The 16,334-nt window shown below is 52.9% G+C and overlaps 1 protein-coding gene across 4 annotated transcripts in view; it reads right to left on the reverse strand.

Annotated features, from left to right (window-relative positions):
• The window catches only part of AP3B2 (adaptor related protein complex 3 subunit beta 2), a 33,900-nt gene that overhangs the window by 4,232 nt on the left and 13,334 nt on the right, over window positions 1–16,334 (reverse strand). For 2 of the 4 annotated variants that reach the window (XM_057722344.1, XM_057722343.1), the window contains 17 exons: window positions 14,377–14,537; window positions 14,014–14,080; window positions 13,731–13,913; window positions 13,346–13,629; window positions 13,043–13,097; window positions 12,623–12,694; window positions 11,275–11,337; window positions 10,806–10,938; window positions 10,415–10,524; window positions 9,614–9,790; window positions 3,970–4,156; window positions 2,382–2,500; window positions 1,824–1,932; window positions 1,321–1,444; window positions 760–943; window positions 570–630; window positions 133–239 (listed from right to left, as the gene is read on the reverse strand). In XM_057722344.1, the coding sequence (XP_057578327.1) occupies window positions 133–239; window positions 570–630; window positions 760–943; window positions 1,321–1,444; window positions 1,824–1,932; window positions 2,382–2,500; window positions 3,970–4,156; window positions 9,614–9,790; window positions 10,415–10,524; window positions 10,806–10,938; window positions 11,275–11,337; window positions 12,623–12,694; window positions 13,043–13,097; window positions 13,346–13,629; window positions 13,731–13,913; window positions 14,014–14,080; window positions 14,377–14,537 (2,196 nt within the window). Of the gene's footprint in view, window positions 1–132; window positions 240–569; window positions 631–759; window positions 944–1,320; window positions 1,445–1,823; window positions 1,933–2,232; window positions 2,290–2,381; window positions 2,501–3,969; window positions 4,157–9,613; window positions 9,791–10,414; window positions 10,525–10,805; window positions 10,939–11,274; window positions 11,338–12,622; window positions 12,695–13,042; window positions 13,098–13,345; window positions 13,630–13,730; window positions 13,914–14,013; window positions 14,093–14,376; window positions 14,538–16,334 lie in introns of all 4 variants that reach the window. The other 2 variants (XM_057722340.1, XM_057722341.1) reach the window with 2 other exon arrangements.

Raw genomic sequence — 16,334 nt, forward strand, 5'->3', positions numbered from 1 at the left:
CCGCCTGTGGTCACAGCAACGAGCACTCAAACCCATCCCCTCCTTCACACCCCCTTCACACAAAGCCATACTATAGGATGCAGCACAGAGATGTGTCCCTGCCCCAGCCCTGGCCCTCCCTATCCCACTCACCGAGGGCACTAGGGGGGAGTCTGTGAGCGTCAGGCCCTCCAGGTCAGCAGCCAGGCTGGTGGACACAACCGTGGGGGGAGACACAGGCTGGACACTGGAAGGGGTGACTGTGAGAGTATATGAAGAACATTATGACAAGGGAGAGGCAAAGTGGAATTGGCTTGGATGGAGCAGGAAGCCCAAAGCTTAGGGAGCGGACGGTTCAGCACCATGGACAGCGAGGCACGTGGCAGCCTGGTAACGCCACAGAGATACCCACCCATGACCCCAACCTCCATGGGGAGGTTGTCCTGCTGCCCTCTCAGGCCCAAAGATGTATTCTGTCTGCTCCCCCGATCCCGAGGCCCTGAGGAACCTGATCCAGAGCGCCCATGGACCTTCCTAAGTCATAATCCCCAGGCCTCCTTCCCCCTGTGACTTCTACCACCCAAACTCACAGTCCTCTAGGTCAAGCAGGGAGACCTCCTTGGCTGCAGGGGCACTTTTGCTACTGGGAGGCTGGAAGAGAAAAGTGGGATGTGAGTGTGGAAGGGGAGTATCCTGGCCCGTGCTGGGTTGTGGGGAGATGCCTGGTTTGGGAGGGCTCTGGTCCATGCGTCCACCCCCTTTCTGCCCCAAGGTGCTCACTGTTTTTTTCCTCCAGGAGGCAGGTTCCACCTGCTCCTCCTCGGTCTCTGATGTCATCTCAGACTCTGACGAGCTGCTGCTGGAATCGCTGTCCTCATCTGAGGATGAGACGCCTTCTTGCCCCTCTGGCACCTTCTTTCTCTTCTTCATCTTCCTCTTCTTACCTTCCTCCTCACTCTGTTCACTGGAGGAGAGGGGGCAAACAGAGCTTGGGCCCAACCTGGATGGCCCCTTCTTGCCTCACAGAAGAGCAGGGAAAGCCTTGAAAATTGGGGGTGAGGGTGGTGAGCCTGGGCCAGTGGACTCCAGATCTGGGCTCCTATGCCCAGGTCACAGTGAGAGCTTTAGACTGGCCTGTGCCAGCTTGGGCCCCTTCCCGACTGCTTCTCCATGCTGCACCCTGGCACAGAGACCTCCTGCAGCCATCACGTGAGCAGACCAGTGGGTCTGCAGCCCCCTCCAGCCCATGAGGAGTCTCAGGGGCTCTTAGGAGACTGGCTAAGGCTGAGTGTTAGCCCTTCTTTTTCAAAGGAGAGCCCCGAAGCCCCCCAGTCACCTTACCTCTCACCGCTCCTCCCTTTCTCCTCGTCCTCATCCTGGTCTTCATTGTGGGACTCACTGCTGGACTCCCCAGAGCCGCTCTCACTGCTGCTCTTACTGTCCGATTCACTCTCGGACTCGGGGTCTGTGGAGGACTGTCTCAGGTTTCCCTCCCTCGTGTGTGGGCCTCCTGGGGAGCCCTGGGCACCCAGCTTCAGACTCTGCACTGAAGCAGCAAACTCACCTCTTCCCACCCCCTTGACCTGCTCCGGACCCCAGACACCAACCAGATCAACTGGGACACAGATGGACCCATATGGATAGAGACCTACGCAAGCACGCACACACACACCTCTGGGACATGCAATCCCTCAGGTGCATACACACATACAGGTGCACACAAGCAGGTGCACACCCCCTTGGACACGTGACCATATAATATAGGCGCACACGCGTGCACCAGATAGTAGCAAGGCACACACACAGGCAGGAGCACAGGGCCCCAGCTCTGCCCATCTCCTCACCGCTGTCTGCGGACTCTGTGGGGCCTGACTCTCCCTCAGAGTCTGAGTAGAAGGGTTTCTCCTTCTCTTTCCTCTTCTCCCTACTTGAGCACTTGGTCCATTCAGGCACCTGGAGATTGTGGGGCGGGGGGAGGAAACACAAGGCACTCTTATCCTTCACCCTAGCTCTTCTCGGGGCCCCACCTGGTCCTGTCCCCAAGAGGGAATAATGGGGGGAGGGGAGGGACCCTGTCCATGGCGGGGGGGGGGGGGGGTGCTGCTCACAGTGCAGCGCTGCCAACAAGGAAGGAACCGTGTAGGGAAGGCACGGGGTGCAGCACACAGGGGGCGGGGAGGGGACAGCACAGGCTGGGAGAGAGCACGGCACACAGAGCGGAGGGCACACAGCACACAGGGCGGGGGGGGGGACCTCGGTGTATTCGCCCAACAGGCCCACGTGGGTCTCAATAAGGGAGAGATCTTCTTCCTGCACGTGGGGAGGGTGTCAGGAGGGCCGGGCTGGCACTCCCGGCTGTCTGTCCCTCCCCACACACAGCTCCACCCTCCACCCCTGCTGACCTCCACGTTGCGCACAGATGGGTCCGGGGCTTCCTCTGGCCAGTCTGGGAGCTCCTGGTAGCCCGTGGCCTTGGCGTTGAGCAGGTGGGACAGTGAGCCCAACTGGAAGTGGTCCCGATCTGGGAACAGGGCGAGAGGTCAACCCGGTAGTGGCAGTGAAGAAATGCCCTGGGAGTTGTTTCCTAGGTGGAGCTGGGCGGTGATTCTGGTGGGAACTCCCTAGCTAGACAGAAGAGAGGGGTGGACGTGTCCCCCAGTGGCTCTTCTGCCCTGATTGAACTTCCAGGCTCATATGCGGAATAAAAGATGGTATGGCCACCCGACTACAGTGGGGCTGAGGGGGAGGCGGACACCATGGAGGAGGACAGGAGGGGACTCTGGGTCCAGAGCTGCTGCTGGCCGGTCTGCCTGCTGTGGAGGCAGACATGTGAGTGTGGCTCATGGGGGCTGCGCTGCTGCACAGCCAGACTCAGGTAGCAACCACGAGCAGGAGGCTGGCCAGGCTGGGTCGCAGTGCAGGCAGGTGCGTCTGGTCAGGCTCTGGACTCCGTGGGGAGAGGGGAGCAGTCCAAATGGGAGTGGCAGGGAGGCAGAGGCAGAGCAGGGCAACACAGAGAATTGTAAGTGGGGATAGCATTGGGGAGGAGAACGGGACCACTCCCTTTCTTCCCAGGAGGTTTTCACATCTGCCCATCCCTCAGAATCTCCTTACTCCTGTGGTCCAGGGAAGAGATAAAGCAGAACAAAAAGATATGTAGGAGAACTGAGCTTTGTGAAGGAAGCTCCCCTCCTGAGTAGGTTCCTGGGTCCAGAAAGCCAGCTGGGGGACCCTCCCCTTCCCATGCCTCTCAGAGCCCTTGTCACAGGAGACCAGCCTGAGAGAAGAGGCAAAGCTGAGAGCCTGGGGCTGGGGGTTTGAGCTGACCTCCAGTGACAGCCCAGTGAGTGCTGGCAACCACTCTCTCAGGACCCTTATACCTCTCCTTTGATTTTTGTTTTGTTTTGTTTTTAATTTTTTTTTTGATGTGGACTATTTTAAAAGTCTTTATTGAATTTGTTACAATATTGATTCTATTTTATGGTTCAGATTTTTGGCCATGAGGCATGTGGGATCTCAGCTCCCCAGCCAGGGGTCAAACCTGCATCTCCTGCATTGGCAGGCTACGTCTTCACCACTGGACCGCCAGGGAAGTCCCTACATCTCTCCTTTGTATGGAGTTCTACTTCCTGTCTTCCCGGGCCCTTGGTAGGCAAAATCTTGATATGCAGTGCCGCTAAGAGAGGCGGATGGAAAGGGGAGCCCGAGAGGACAGGGGAAGAGCAAGGAGCCCATCCTGCATGGGAGGGCAGAGACTCAGGTGAGATGGTGCTGGTGCTGGTCGTGAGCGGGTTCAAGAGAAACCCCTGGGTGCTGCAGAATGGCCAAAGGGTTGGGCCAGGGGCACAGGACTGGCACTTCTCTAGAAGTCCTGCCCACCAAAGGCTGGTGCCTGGCTGAGACTGAGACCTCAGCGGGAAGGGCTGGGACCAGGGTGCTGGCCAATGCTCCCCTTCCCCCAGGAAGGTTACTCTTGATTTCAGCTCCCACCTTTGAAGGATGACTCTAAGACTGGGGCTGGTTTGGGTGCCAGGAAGAGCTTCTTGGCATGGCGGCTGAGGGCCCCGCCCTGCTCCGAAGGGACGATGAGCTGCCGGGTGAAGCGCGCTCGGTCTCGGATATCGTAGTTCTGGTCATACTTGGCCAGACTCAGCACATACTGGGTCAGCAGCTTGGTCTGGGGGAAAGAGGTGGGTTAGCAGCCACCACAGAGGGTGGGTACTCAGGAGGTCTCTGAACCAGATTCTTCTTTTTTTTTAAATATATATATATTTTGGCTTTGCCATGCAGCTTGTGGGATCTTAGTTCCCCAGCCAGGGATCAGACCTGTGCACCCTGCAGTGGAAGCGCGGCGTCTTAACCAATGGACCGCCAAGGAAGTCCCTGAACCAGATTCGTTAAGCCAACAACTCCCAGCACTGCTGCCTCCCCCTGACTTTCCCTCCCAGCCTGCCACTGTGCCAGACCCTCCATTTTCTCTCACCTCCCTGGGCCCGACTCCCAACCTCAACTTTGACAACTGCCTTGGCCAGCAAAAGAGGTCACCCTTTTGGAATCCTCCCTCTTGGCCCTGGATGCCATTCTTCCTCAGGTTTATGGTCCCCACTGCCCTAGGCCCACTCCTACCCCACTAGTCCAGGCTGGGCCAACCTCTCCACCCTGGGGTGCCAGAGTGAGCGAAGGTCTGGGACATCCTGCTAGACCTCATAGTTTCTAGGTTTCATCACCCAGGGGAAATTAGACAACAAAAACAGAAAAGGGGGAACACACAGGAATCCCTTGGCAGGGGCTGCCCTCATGCCCCACTGACCCACATAGTAGATCCTGAGCAGCCCAAGGGTCTCAGAGGCCATAATCCTCCCCTGGACGATTCTAATGAGATCAGAGCAAACTGCTGCCACCTATAGGTTTGCTGAAGTCATATGGGGTTCACAGTCTGCAGTCAAGGTTGCCATATCCCAGGACCCCAAATCTCAATTTCTGCCCTGATCCTGACCTAGTCTAACCTGTCTTTACAAAATGACAGTGGCAGCCACCATTTACGGAGTACCTTCTAGTACCAAGTACTGTGCTAGGTGCTTCACTACCTCATGTAATCTCCATAATCCTTCTGAGAGGTAGGCACTACTGCCCCATTTACAGAGGAGAAGCAGAGTCATTAAGTGACTTTTCTCAGGTTAAGGAGCCAGTCAGTGCTGCATCCAGGCCTGGACCCACCAAAGCCGGCACTCTGTCTACTTCCCCCCACTGCCTACCATCCATGGCTGACCTCATCCAGGTCTCCATCCCTTATGACCAAGACAGTCAAAAACCACTGAATACATACATCCTTGTGTCAGCACAGCCAGAATACCTGGGGATATTCTGAGGGATGGGGACCAGCAAACCGATTCTGGTCTCCCTGACGTTCTGGTTACACAGTGTTATACCCAGCCTTGGACATGGCTGACCCAGGTAATCTGGCAGGGGCATCAGGAAGACGTCCACAAGGCACAGAGCCCAACGATGCTGGCCCAGGATCAGAGCTGCTGCTGTGGCGAAACTCTAGAGAGCAGCTGTGACTCTGCTCCTTCCCACAACACGGCCCACGGGGACTTCAGTGGCCTCACGTTCGGCTCAGTCCCTTCCCGCATAGCACCACCTGCAATACTGTTCCCATCACAGATAAGTACTCCAAACCCCATACTCCCCTACACCACATCAAAATGGACTTCATCATAGGCCTGCCTCTCCTTGGCCAGACACCACCTCTGCGGCCAAGGCTCCGGGGTGCCCTAATCAACACAGTCCATGATCAAGATGCTGCTGATCCCCCTCCACAGACGACCCAGCCGGCTGATCACAGACTCTCTCCCTCCCCTCAAGTCCTTGTCTGATTCTGCAGAGAAGTGTTCAGGATTTGGATCCATCTGTCCACAGCCTTAACTGCATGTCAACAACCAACATAAAAAGGGGGCTGGTCCACCCACCTCAGCACTGCAGGGTTTGCCTGTAACAATTCCTTGCCCTGCTCCATCCTAAGGACCCATTCCCCGGGGATTATGGCATCCAGTCTGCAGCACCAGGACCCCCTAGCTCGTATGTGCAAGAATTATAGGCTGCTCAAGAGGGCCTATGAGACAAGCTTCAGTGCACCAAGAACTGAACGAAGCTCCCAGTGGACCAGTGGGCTCCAGCTGCCAGGAAGGATTTTAAGTGGAGAACACTGATGCCTTTTCAAGAACCTAGGCCAACGTACCTGCTACCTTGCAAACACCTGTTAAATCATGCTGGGGAAACTAGCTCTTCAAAAAAAAAAATAGAATTAAAATACATTCTCACCTCACACACTACATTAAAATAAGCTCTAGAAGGAGGTGGCAGACAGATGCCCAGGTGCTTCCCCACACGCCCTGCTTCCTGACGCTCACACCTTGCCCACCTCCCCTTAAGTGGGGCAAGACCTGAAATGTTCTTCTGACCAATAGAACATGGCAAAAGGGACCGGGGCAAAATGTAATCCCATGATTAGGTTTCATTATATAAGATCCCAACCTTGCCAGCAGACTGGCTCTAGACACTTTTTCCCCTTGTGGCTCTGAAGAAATAAGCAGATATGTTGAGAGACTTACGTGGCAAGGAGCTGAGGATCATCTCCAGCTAACAACCAGCAAGAAGCCAGAGCCTCAGTCCTACCACCAATCATGTGAAATTGGAATGTGAACCCTTGCCCAGTAAAGCCTCCGAATGAGAACACAGACTCGACCAGCACCTCAAATATAGCCTTGCATAAGACCCAACCAAGCCATACTTAGACTCTTGACCCATAGAAATAGAAAATAAACATGTTGTTGTGACCTACTAAGTTTATGGTAATTTATTACACAGCAATAGAAAACCAATACAATGGAGTAAAAATATGAAAACAGAAAAAAATCTGGAGGAAATTATAGATGAAAATTTTAATTGACATGTGAATGGGAAAACAACTTTCTAAATATAAGGCATTGGGAGGAAATAGAAATGAAAAGATGAATGTATTGAACAAGACACAAATGTACAACTTCTGGATGACTATATCTAGGCACCAAATTAAAAAAAACTACAGAAATATAAAACTAATGGCAGTCTTTTCTAAGTGGTAGACCTATAACTAATTTAAACATTTAATTAATATTTTTCTGGATTTCCCAAATGTTTTATGATAAGCATGCATTACTTTTATGATATGAAAAAAGGTATTAACTTTTAAAAAATACTGCAGAACTTATCAGAATCTTCCATCCACTGTAGAAGCCAGATTTTAGCTCCCACCCTGCCCTAAGCAGACCCTCTTCCCACATACCTCTCCAGGCATACAAAAACAAACTCACCTGCCAAAAGCATTCTGGGCTGTTGCCCCAAGTGGCTGTAATAGTTACTTTCACTACCATGGCCACCCCAAGCCCTCTGCCAGTGCATCTTCTGTTAGAGCTTCTGACCTAGAACCAATTATCTGCTAAGCAACAGAAGGGCAGAGCTCATCGGTCATCTCCTTGGCCTCAGCCTGGGCCAGAATCTGGCATGCAGTGGGGGTCAGCAGGTGGGGGGGGGGGGATGGCTGAGATTGCTGTGGCCTTGTGGCAGGTCCAGAATGTCACTCTTGGTACTGGAATGGGGGAAGTATCATTGCTGTTTTGCAAGGATGGGCTGGGCACATCCAAACCACCTCCCTTCTAGTGTGCCAAGAATTTCCCTTCCTCCACCACTCCCAGAACAGGCTGAGAAGAAAGAAGAGAGAAAGGTAGGGAGGGTAGAAAGGAGGAAAGCTTTCCTTATTGAGTCAAAGAACCATTCTAAGGGGCCTGCGCCTGGAAGGACTGGCCTTAGGGTAAAGGGTGCTTGGAGGTTCCATTTGCCTGAACAGCCTACTCTGGGTGGCCTTACAGGTGCTGGGACCCCTATGTCTGCCTAAGAAAGGGGTTCAGAGCTCTCTATGCCAACGCTGATTATAGCCCTTATTGCTCTGCATTTTGTGCTATTTCCCCTACTTGGCTATGAGCACTTGGAGGCCAGTAAACATGTCTCGCCCACTGTCATCTCTCCAGGATGTAGCTCAGAGCCAGGCATAGTGGGCACTGGGGAAATGCATGTGAGACAAATTCATGAATAAATGCACATGTAGCTAACAGTGACAACTTGGGGAAGCGCCACGTGGGCACACCCAGGCTCATGAACACATGCCGACAGCGCCATCCTGGGGCTCAGGACTCCGGCTCAGTCCTGAACCTGTCAGACGCCCCCTCTACACAGGCACCTACCCGCCCAGGCTACTCCATCTACTCAAACGTTCCTCCCACCCGTTTGAATAAACGAGGCGCACCAATATTTGTTTGAAGACTTCCTGTGGTGTTCCCTCTAACTTCTCTGTCTCCAACCTGCTTCTCCCACAATACTGACACCCACAGACCCAGCCCCTCACTGCTGCCACACAACCGCTGTCCTTTCCAGCTCCCGACAAGAGCCGCAGCGTGTGATGGCCCTGTCTCCCCAGCCTGGGTCACTGAGGCCCACTCTAGCCACCACGGATCAAAGGAGCCACAGAAGACGCATAAGTGCCCCCATCCAAAGACTCCATGGGATGGCAACGAGGCCATCTTCAGGCCAGCAGGGATGTCACAGTCTCCAGGGTATGGCCCAGTTGCTTTGCTCCAAGGGTTGGCAAACTCTTTCTATAAAGGGCCCGAGTAACCATTTTAGGCTTTGCGGGCCATATGGACTCTGTTGAAGTGACAACATCCATAGATAATAAACAAATGAATGAACATGGCTGTGCCCCAGTAAAATTTTATTTACAAAAACAGGCAGCAGGCCAGATTTCGCCTGTGGGTGGTAGTTTGCCGACCCCTGCCTCACTTGACTGAGTAGGGAACCGTCATGGTGCTTGGCATCCCTGGCACCTTTAAAAGCTCTGCACATTACACTTTACTCTTAGCAGAATCTCCTGGGACCATCTCAGAGGATGCTGGACACTCAAGAGGCTTTTAACGTCCTGATATTCAGGATATTAAATCACCTTTGGAATGACAAGGGCTGCCAATACCACTCAAGCCTGAGCAGAGACTTGCCCTCTTATCCCCGGCGTAGACTGGCGAAGCATCACCAAGCTTTGGGAGGAAGTACAGACCGCGTCTCCTGGGACACATATTCTCCCATCAGTGCCTGTCACTGCTGGGCCTTCCCCCTGTTCCAAAAGCAGCAGGTAGGGACACTCCCACTGGCAGATTGGAAGTCACAGCCCCATAGAAGAGCCTCTTCAACAGTGGCCACCATTGCTACTAGTCCCTTGGGGCCCCAGAGTAGCCATGGACACTGGGAGAACACTGATTACCTTGGGCAGACCAGCTCCTGTCCTGAACTCCCTCTTCAGAAAGACGTGCTGATATATGTATAACTGAATCACTTTGCTGTACAGAGGAAACTAACATAACATTGTAAATCAACTATACTCCAATAAAAATTAATAAAAATGAAATGATAATAACATAAAAAAGAAAAAAAAAATGACAAAAGAAAAGAAAGAGGTGCTAAAGTTCATGCCTAGCTGGTGAGGGCCCACAGGATACTACCGTTTCTGGGGCCCAGAGTGTTTTAGGAGGCATCTCTCAAACTGTACCTGCTTAGAGTTGGTCAGGTAGAGCTTGGCTGCCAGGTTGATGACCTGCAGCTTGACGATGTCTTCCTCGGCTGTGAAGGACTTGGCCATTTTCCTCAGGACGTCGGGTGCAATCCTGGGGACATGCTCACAGTACTCGCCGATGAGCCACAGGATGCTGGCCCGGGCCATGGGCACCTGCGGGTGTGGGGGAGGAGTCAGGACTGGGGTAAATGTGGGAATGTGGGTGGGCACATGGCCCGCCAGGGAACCGGCACTCCTTGCATCTGTGCTGGCCTGTTGTATTGTGGGCTTCTCTGGAAATGGGAGTGGGAGGTGGTGGGAGAGAGATCAAAGGTGGGCACTTCCTGGGCAGCATCTCCCCTCTTCCCTAGGGTTTCGTTAGCATGGGCAGAGCCTTCAAGCCCAAATTCAGTCACAGTTTGGTATAGAAGACTGATTTTCTGGACCCATTGTACCCTCAGTGCTTTACTGCCATGTTATTCTTCCTGAATCTTCAGGAATGCCTTGTTTGAATGTTTCAACTTGGCAGTGCAACACAAAAACACAGGACCTGTCAATCGGCCACCCTGGGCCAGAACTTTAGAGAAAATCTGAGTGGTGGTACAGGCTGGAGCTCAGAGAAGGGAAGGCAAACCAGGGTCACATGGTCTTATCTTTCCCCTCCTCCCACCTGAAGACCTTTCGAGCCAGTAGGGAAGGTTTGGAAGTTGATTTTTATTAAGGCTAGTGTTTAATTACAGGGTCGTAAAATCATGGGAGGACACTGGGTTGGGGAAGGAAACGGGGTCACTGCCTCACCTGGATGTTATCTGTGAGCTTTGCCAAGTGTTTGATGATCTCTCCATGCTGTGCCGGCTGCATCTGCAGCAGCTTCTTAATGACGACCACTGACTCTGCGACCACGAGCTCTGTGGGACAGGAAATGAGCCTGGGACAGTCAGATGGCCACACACAATAAACCGATACACCTGTGTGACCCCAGACCCTTGGCTCTGTTCCTCAACCTCCTGTACTTCTCCAGTGGCCCTCAGAGATATAGGAGAACTTGGATACTAACTGAGGCAGACAGACAGATGAACACACATTGTGCCTGGACAGACAGGTGGATACCTACTGGCCATCAGAGTAAGACATGCAGGCAGCACCCACTAGTCATCAAAGTTGGACATGCAGACAGACAACAACTGACCATCACGGTTGGACAGCAGCTGCACCAGGCCGTTGAGGCAGGTGTCACGGACTCGGCCTATGTTAGTTGCACAGCGCCCAATGGCCTGGATGGTGGCTGCCACAAAGTCCTTGTCCATGCTGCGAATGTAGGTCTGTGAACACCACAACAGAGTGACCCCCAGAAGGTTGTGATCCCTCAGACTTGACTCAGCAATGACGCTGCAGGCTTGAGGGTGACCCCTCATTCAATGACTCATCATGCCAGAGACTAAACGCTGGGAAAAGGAAGGACACCCTCATCCGTCCCCCAGTGATTCCCTAACCCAAAGCTATCAGAAGGCATAGGGAGGGGACCTAAAGTAACAGTTTCTCCACTTTGGGCTCTGAAGAGAACATCTGACCCACTAGGAAGATTCTCACTAAGTGCAAGGGGCTGAAAGGCAACTCTCATGGGCCTCTCTGGCTATAAGCTGGCCCCTGGCCTGTACCTGGAATTCCCGTAGGACAGTAGGGATGTTGGTCTCATTGGCGAGGTTAGTCAACACTTCCAGCTGCAGGGAGGCAGAAAATGGGCAGGGCAGCCAGTGGGCTTTCCATGCTTTCATAAACCTTCATTGCAAACACACACTTCACCGACCAGAAAATAATCCTCCGGCAGGACAGACCTGCATCATCCTTAGACTGAAGAGAGAACTGACAGATATTCAAACTTGTCCAAAATGCAGGAGGACCAGTTTGCTTCTTAAATGGACTCCCTAACAGAGTACACTTATAGTAAGATCATGTCACCTCTCCACCTCCAAGGAAAAGTTAAAGCCTCCTATTGCTTTTAGGATAAAGACCAACATCCTTTCCATGGTCTATAAGTCTTTGATCTCCCACCACCCTCCCCCTACGCTCCAGTCACACAGGCCTTTAGTCACACTCCTCCTGCTTCATGGCCTTTGCATATGCTGTTTCCTCTGTGTGGAGCACCTCTTCCCATTCTTGTCCCTGCATTTACCTACAGAATTCATGCTCATGTCTCAGGCCTCAGCTCAAACCTCCCCTCCAGAAGGAAAACTTTCCTGACACCAGACTAGATCAGGTCTGCCTATTTAGGCTCATACAGCTTTCTGCACTTCCTTTCACATCCTATTTCACAAATGGATTTTCACCTGTGATTAGCCGCTCAAGGTCTCCTCCTCACCCCAGCTAGACTATAAGCTCCACAAGGGCAGGGTGCCTGATTGGGTTGCTCTCTGTTGTACCCCTATATCTAGCCATGGGCTACACAGTAGGTGTTCAGAAGGGTTAGGAGGATTAACTGCTGCTGAAGGACGTTGCTCAATAATGAGGCAGAGCTGTCACTCCTCATTCAATGACTCATTGAATGGGATGGAACGTGCCGCCCTTTCTGTGGGGGTATGTCTGCACGGCAGCATGAGGGGGTAGGTTTGAGGGGGTAATTACACTGTGGGCAGAAGACAGAGACCGCAGTGGGGAAGGTAGGAATTTGGAGTCAGCAGACCTGACCTTGGGTAGTTACCTCACCTCCCTGAGTCTACATTCTTATACAGTAGAGATAATATACACTTCTTGAGGTGATTATGAAAACTGAATTACTTCCTATGTGAAAAGCCACAGGTGTCTAACAGGTACTCGGCAAAGGGCAGCTCCCTTCGCCCTGTCTCCCCCACACTCATTAGTCTGGCTTCCTGAGCAAACACCTCTGGCTGGAGCAGCTGTGGGCTGAGCCCCAGAAACAGGCAGGCGCCAAGGTGACTGCTGTGGAGATTTGAGTGGGGGGTGGGGGGAGGGACAGAAAGGCGACATGCTCGTCTGTCCATCACTCACCTTCAGGATCTTGATCTGCGTGGGGTCGGTGGATCTGATGTAGAAGCTCTTCAGGTACGGCTCAAACATACCCTGGCACGAGAGAGGCAGCCCAGGGAGCTCCACGGCAGCCCGAGACCTGCTTCCCCTCCAGAGTGTCCCCCTCCACTCCCGACCTAAGGCCCAGCATCCTTCCTGCCCCTCACTGTCCACTCCTCGATTCTTCCCTCCTCCTCAGATCTGACCCGGTCTTTCATCAGGCTTTCCTGGCTCGGCGGCCCTCGGGATGCAGGTCCTGCTTCTCCACCTGCATCTGGGGGTCTCCCCTTCCCATGCTCTGCACAGCCAAGACATTCTCCCAATCCTGCCTTTCCCCAGGGCCCCCAGCCCCGCAGGGGCTACCCCTCGGACTGCGAGGGCAGGCCTTGGTCACTTGCTCACCCGGCGCTTGATGGACATGGTGGCCACGTTCTGGAGCACCACATACTGCACCTCGCTGTGGAGAGGAGGGGTCAGAAGTACCTGGGCCCCTCGGCAAGGGGCAGCAGGTGGGGAGAAGAAAGCTGGGCCGAACAGGACGTAGGAGAGGCCCGGTGCGGGGAGGGCACCAGCGGGAAGAGGGCAGGACTGGGGTTAGTGCGCGGAGCCGGTGGGCTGGGGGGGAGCGCGGCAGGCGCTCTGGGGGGAGGGGAGAGGGGAGAGGGGCGGGCCCGGCCCCCGGGTGTGGGCGGGGCGGGCGCGCACCTGTGGCTGCGCAGCAGACGCACGAGGGCCTTGGCGATGACGCCCACCTCCGCCTTGGGCGCCAGGTGGAAGTAGAGCTGCGCCACCGCCATCACCACGGCGGCGCTGCGGCTCTGCAGGAGCGGCTTCGTGTTGCGCAGCAGCAGCCTGTGGTCGGGGTCCATGACGTAGGGCTTTCGGGACGGCAGCGCCGAGGAGGCCGCCTCCTCCGACCCCGGCCCCTTGGCCTCGTCCTCCTCGGAGCCGTAGAAGGCTTTCTCAGGGTTCTCCTCCAGCAGAGATTCCTGGGGGGGGACACGGGTGGGGCAGTGGGCACCTGGAGAGCCTCCTACCCACTCTGCTGGGGCGAGGGGTGGGGTCCCGCCTGGGGGCCTAGGCCGCTCACGTTCTGGGTGGGGCTCAGGAACTGCGTGCGGGCGTAGCGGGTGAGCATGCTGATGATGACCACCTGGCCCCACTCCTCCACGTCGATGAGCAGGTTACAGAGTTTCCGATAGTTCTTGTGGATCAGGTCTATGCGCTCTGGGCACACCTCCTCGAAGGCCATCACCACGCTGCCCGCCACCAGCTGGGGAAGCGACACAGGCAAGAGCGCATGAACGTGAAGGACTGAAGGGCCTCCGCCTGGCACCTTTTCATCGCCCATCCTTGTGTGTCCATATACGCACCGTGGTCTTGTCAGCCAGGAGCTTCTCGATGACCTCTATCAGCTGGTCCTTCTGGTCAGAATCCAAACTGAGAGAGAAACTGTTGAGAGGGATTTGCCCCTTCCCCCATCTCCAGCGTTCCCCATATCTGCCCAAGCTGTGCTCACCTCCCTCACCCCAACCCTATTCATAAAGAGGTGTGAGCCACTGCCTCCAATGTCCTCCATCTCTGTCAGTTCCCCAAACTGCTTTAAACCATCTGAAGAGTAAAACAAACAAAAAAACAACAAAATATCAAAACAAAACAAAAAACCCAGGAACAAAACTGAAAGCATCCTGCAAAACTTGGGAGAGGCTGGGGTGGGTGGGGGACTGGGCGTATACCTGTAGAGCTTGGGGATGGCGTGGGCAGCTGTCTTCCGCACATAGGGCGACATATCTGAGGCAGCCTCCTTGATGGCCAGCATCATGATGGGCACGATGATGGGCACACGGATGCTAGAGAGGACTCGGAGGGCACTGGCACGAATCAGCTGGTTGGGGTCCTAAGGGCAGAGGTGGAGGCAGAGCCATGAGAGGGCAGCAGGTGGCCTGGTGCAAGAGGCCACTGCCTGTGGAACTCACTGTCCCTAGTCACCACCAGCTCTTACTTCCCTGCCTCCTGTCTTGATCCTGGACGTTGTGCTAGTGCTGGGTACCTGGGGGGCGCCACCTGAAGGCACTGACCCTTGCTGCAGAAATCTGACACCTGAACAGATGTGGCATTGGGCTGCTTCACTTTCACGAAGAGTGACAAACTTTCAGAATGCCTAAAGTTCTTGAAACACCTCCTGTTCCTTAGGGGTGTGTGTGGAGGGGGAGGGCGTCTTTGTGTTTATGCTGGAAGGGGCTGCTAGCAAATGCAAACTGGTCTCTTTTACAGTCCTCTTGCCCAGCAACCTCCCAAAAGCTGCTCTTCTTCTTCCACAATGTTTAAAACAGAATAGGTGTGTAAGCCCCTCCTCTTTGCGCCTACTGCCTCTTACAGGCACCTGAGAAGAGCTGTAGACACAGTGTATTGCAGCAACAGCTGTAAATTACTGTTAATCCTGGAGGACGACAGACAGGGGGAGAGGTGCTGGGACACTAAAGGGTAGATGCTACCCTGATTTTCTAAAATGGAGAAAGAGAAGATCCACAAAATTACAGGTGAAAATGATGGTAATCCCTGTTAAAATTCTGGAATTAATTTTTAAATAGACAGTTTCAAAGCACTTATTTTAAAAGCAGAAGTCTGTATTTTCTTGGAATTAAATCATATTACATCCACTGCTAAAACCTGTTTTTTTTTTTAACATTTTATTTGGAAATTATTCTAGGTTCACAGGAAGTTACCCCCCAAAATCCCTTTTCCTTTTTGATAGGGTAACTAGGCTGGTAGATATTAACACTGTGTATCTTGATTTCAGCAAAGCATTTGTGGGAGTCTCTCATGGCATTTCCTGGATTGCCATTTTTGATGTAGGCCTTTTGTTTCATTTAATACGTAAGCATTTTAAAAACAGAATTCATGTCTACTTTATCTCTGGATAACCATAGCCCTTTGCACAGGAAAGGTGTTAAAATTCTTTTTGCTGTTCAGATCCTTCCTAATAAGATGGGAAGATACCAGCTGACTGCAGTTAGGTGGGTCCGCAATTCGATAAAATGCGGTACTTGGGGAAGATTTACTAACAGATCAGTGTTAACCTGGAAACATGATATATGGGACTTATAGTCTGTTGCCCTGGTCTGAATAGCTTATCAGCATCTTGGAGACACAAAATCAGGAGGACAAAATCAAGATTCAGAATCACCCTGGCTTGGATCCTGTGCTTATAAAATGAAATGGAGTTTCAAAGGGGATTCAAGGAACCAATTGCATAAAGATGGGATATAGGGAGACCTAGGTTATCTGCTTGCCAACTGGAGGTCTGTCTGAACTGAGCCAATAACATTGGTGAGCTTCAAAGCAAACACAGCCTCAGCCTGGGCTGATGAAAAGGCTGGTTCTAACACACAGGAGAGTCCCCAAACAGTAGTAATAACAAAAAGAGCAAGTTTTAGAGGAACACATATAAGATACTCTTTACAAAACAGTATTATACATTATTTAGGAACACATACATAAATAAGTAGTAAACACATGCATGTGAATAATAAACAGGAGAAGATGGGTAGGCGGCTTTGGCTCTGATAAATCTTTTATTTCTTATGCTGGGTGTATATACATTATGTTATTCTTTATGCCTTTGTGACTCTGAAATAAATTTTTAAAAATTATGGTGATGGGGACTTCCCTGGTGGCGCAGTGGCTAAGAATC

This window comes from Hippopotamus amphibius, chromosome 2, assembly GCF_030028045.1.
Source record: "Hippopotamus amphibius kiboko isolate mHipAmp2 chromosome 2, mHipAmp2.hap2, whole genome shotgun sequence".
Taxonomy (NCBI): Eukaryota; Metazoa; Chordata; class Mammalia; order Artiodactyla; family Hippopotamidae; genus Hippopotamus; species Hippopotamus amphibius.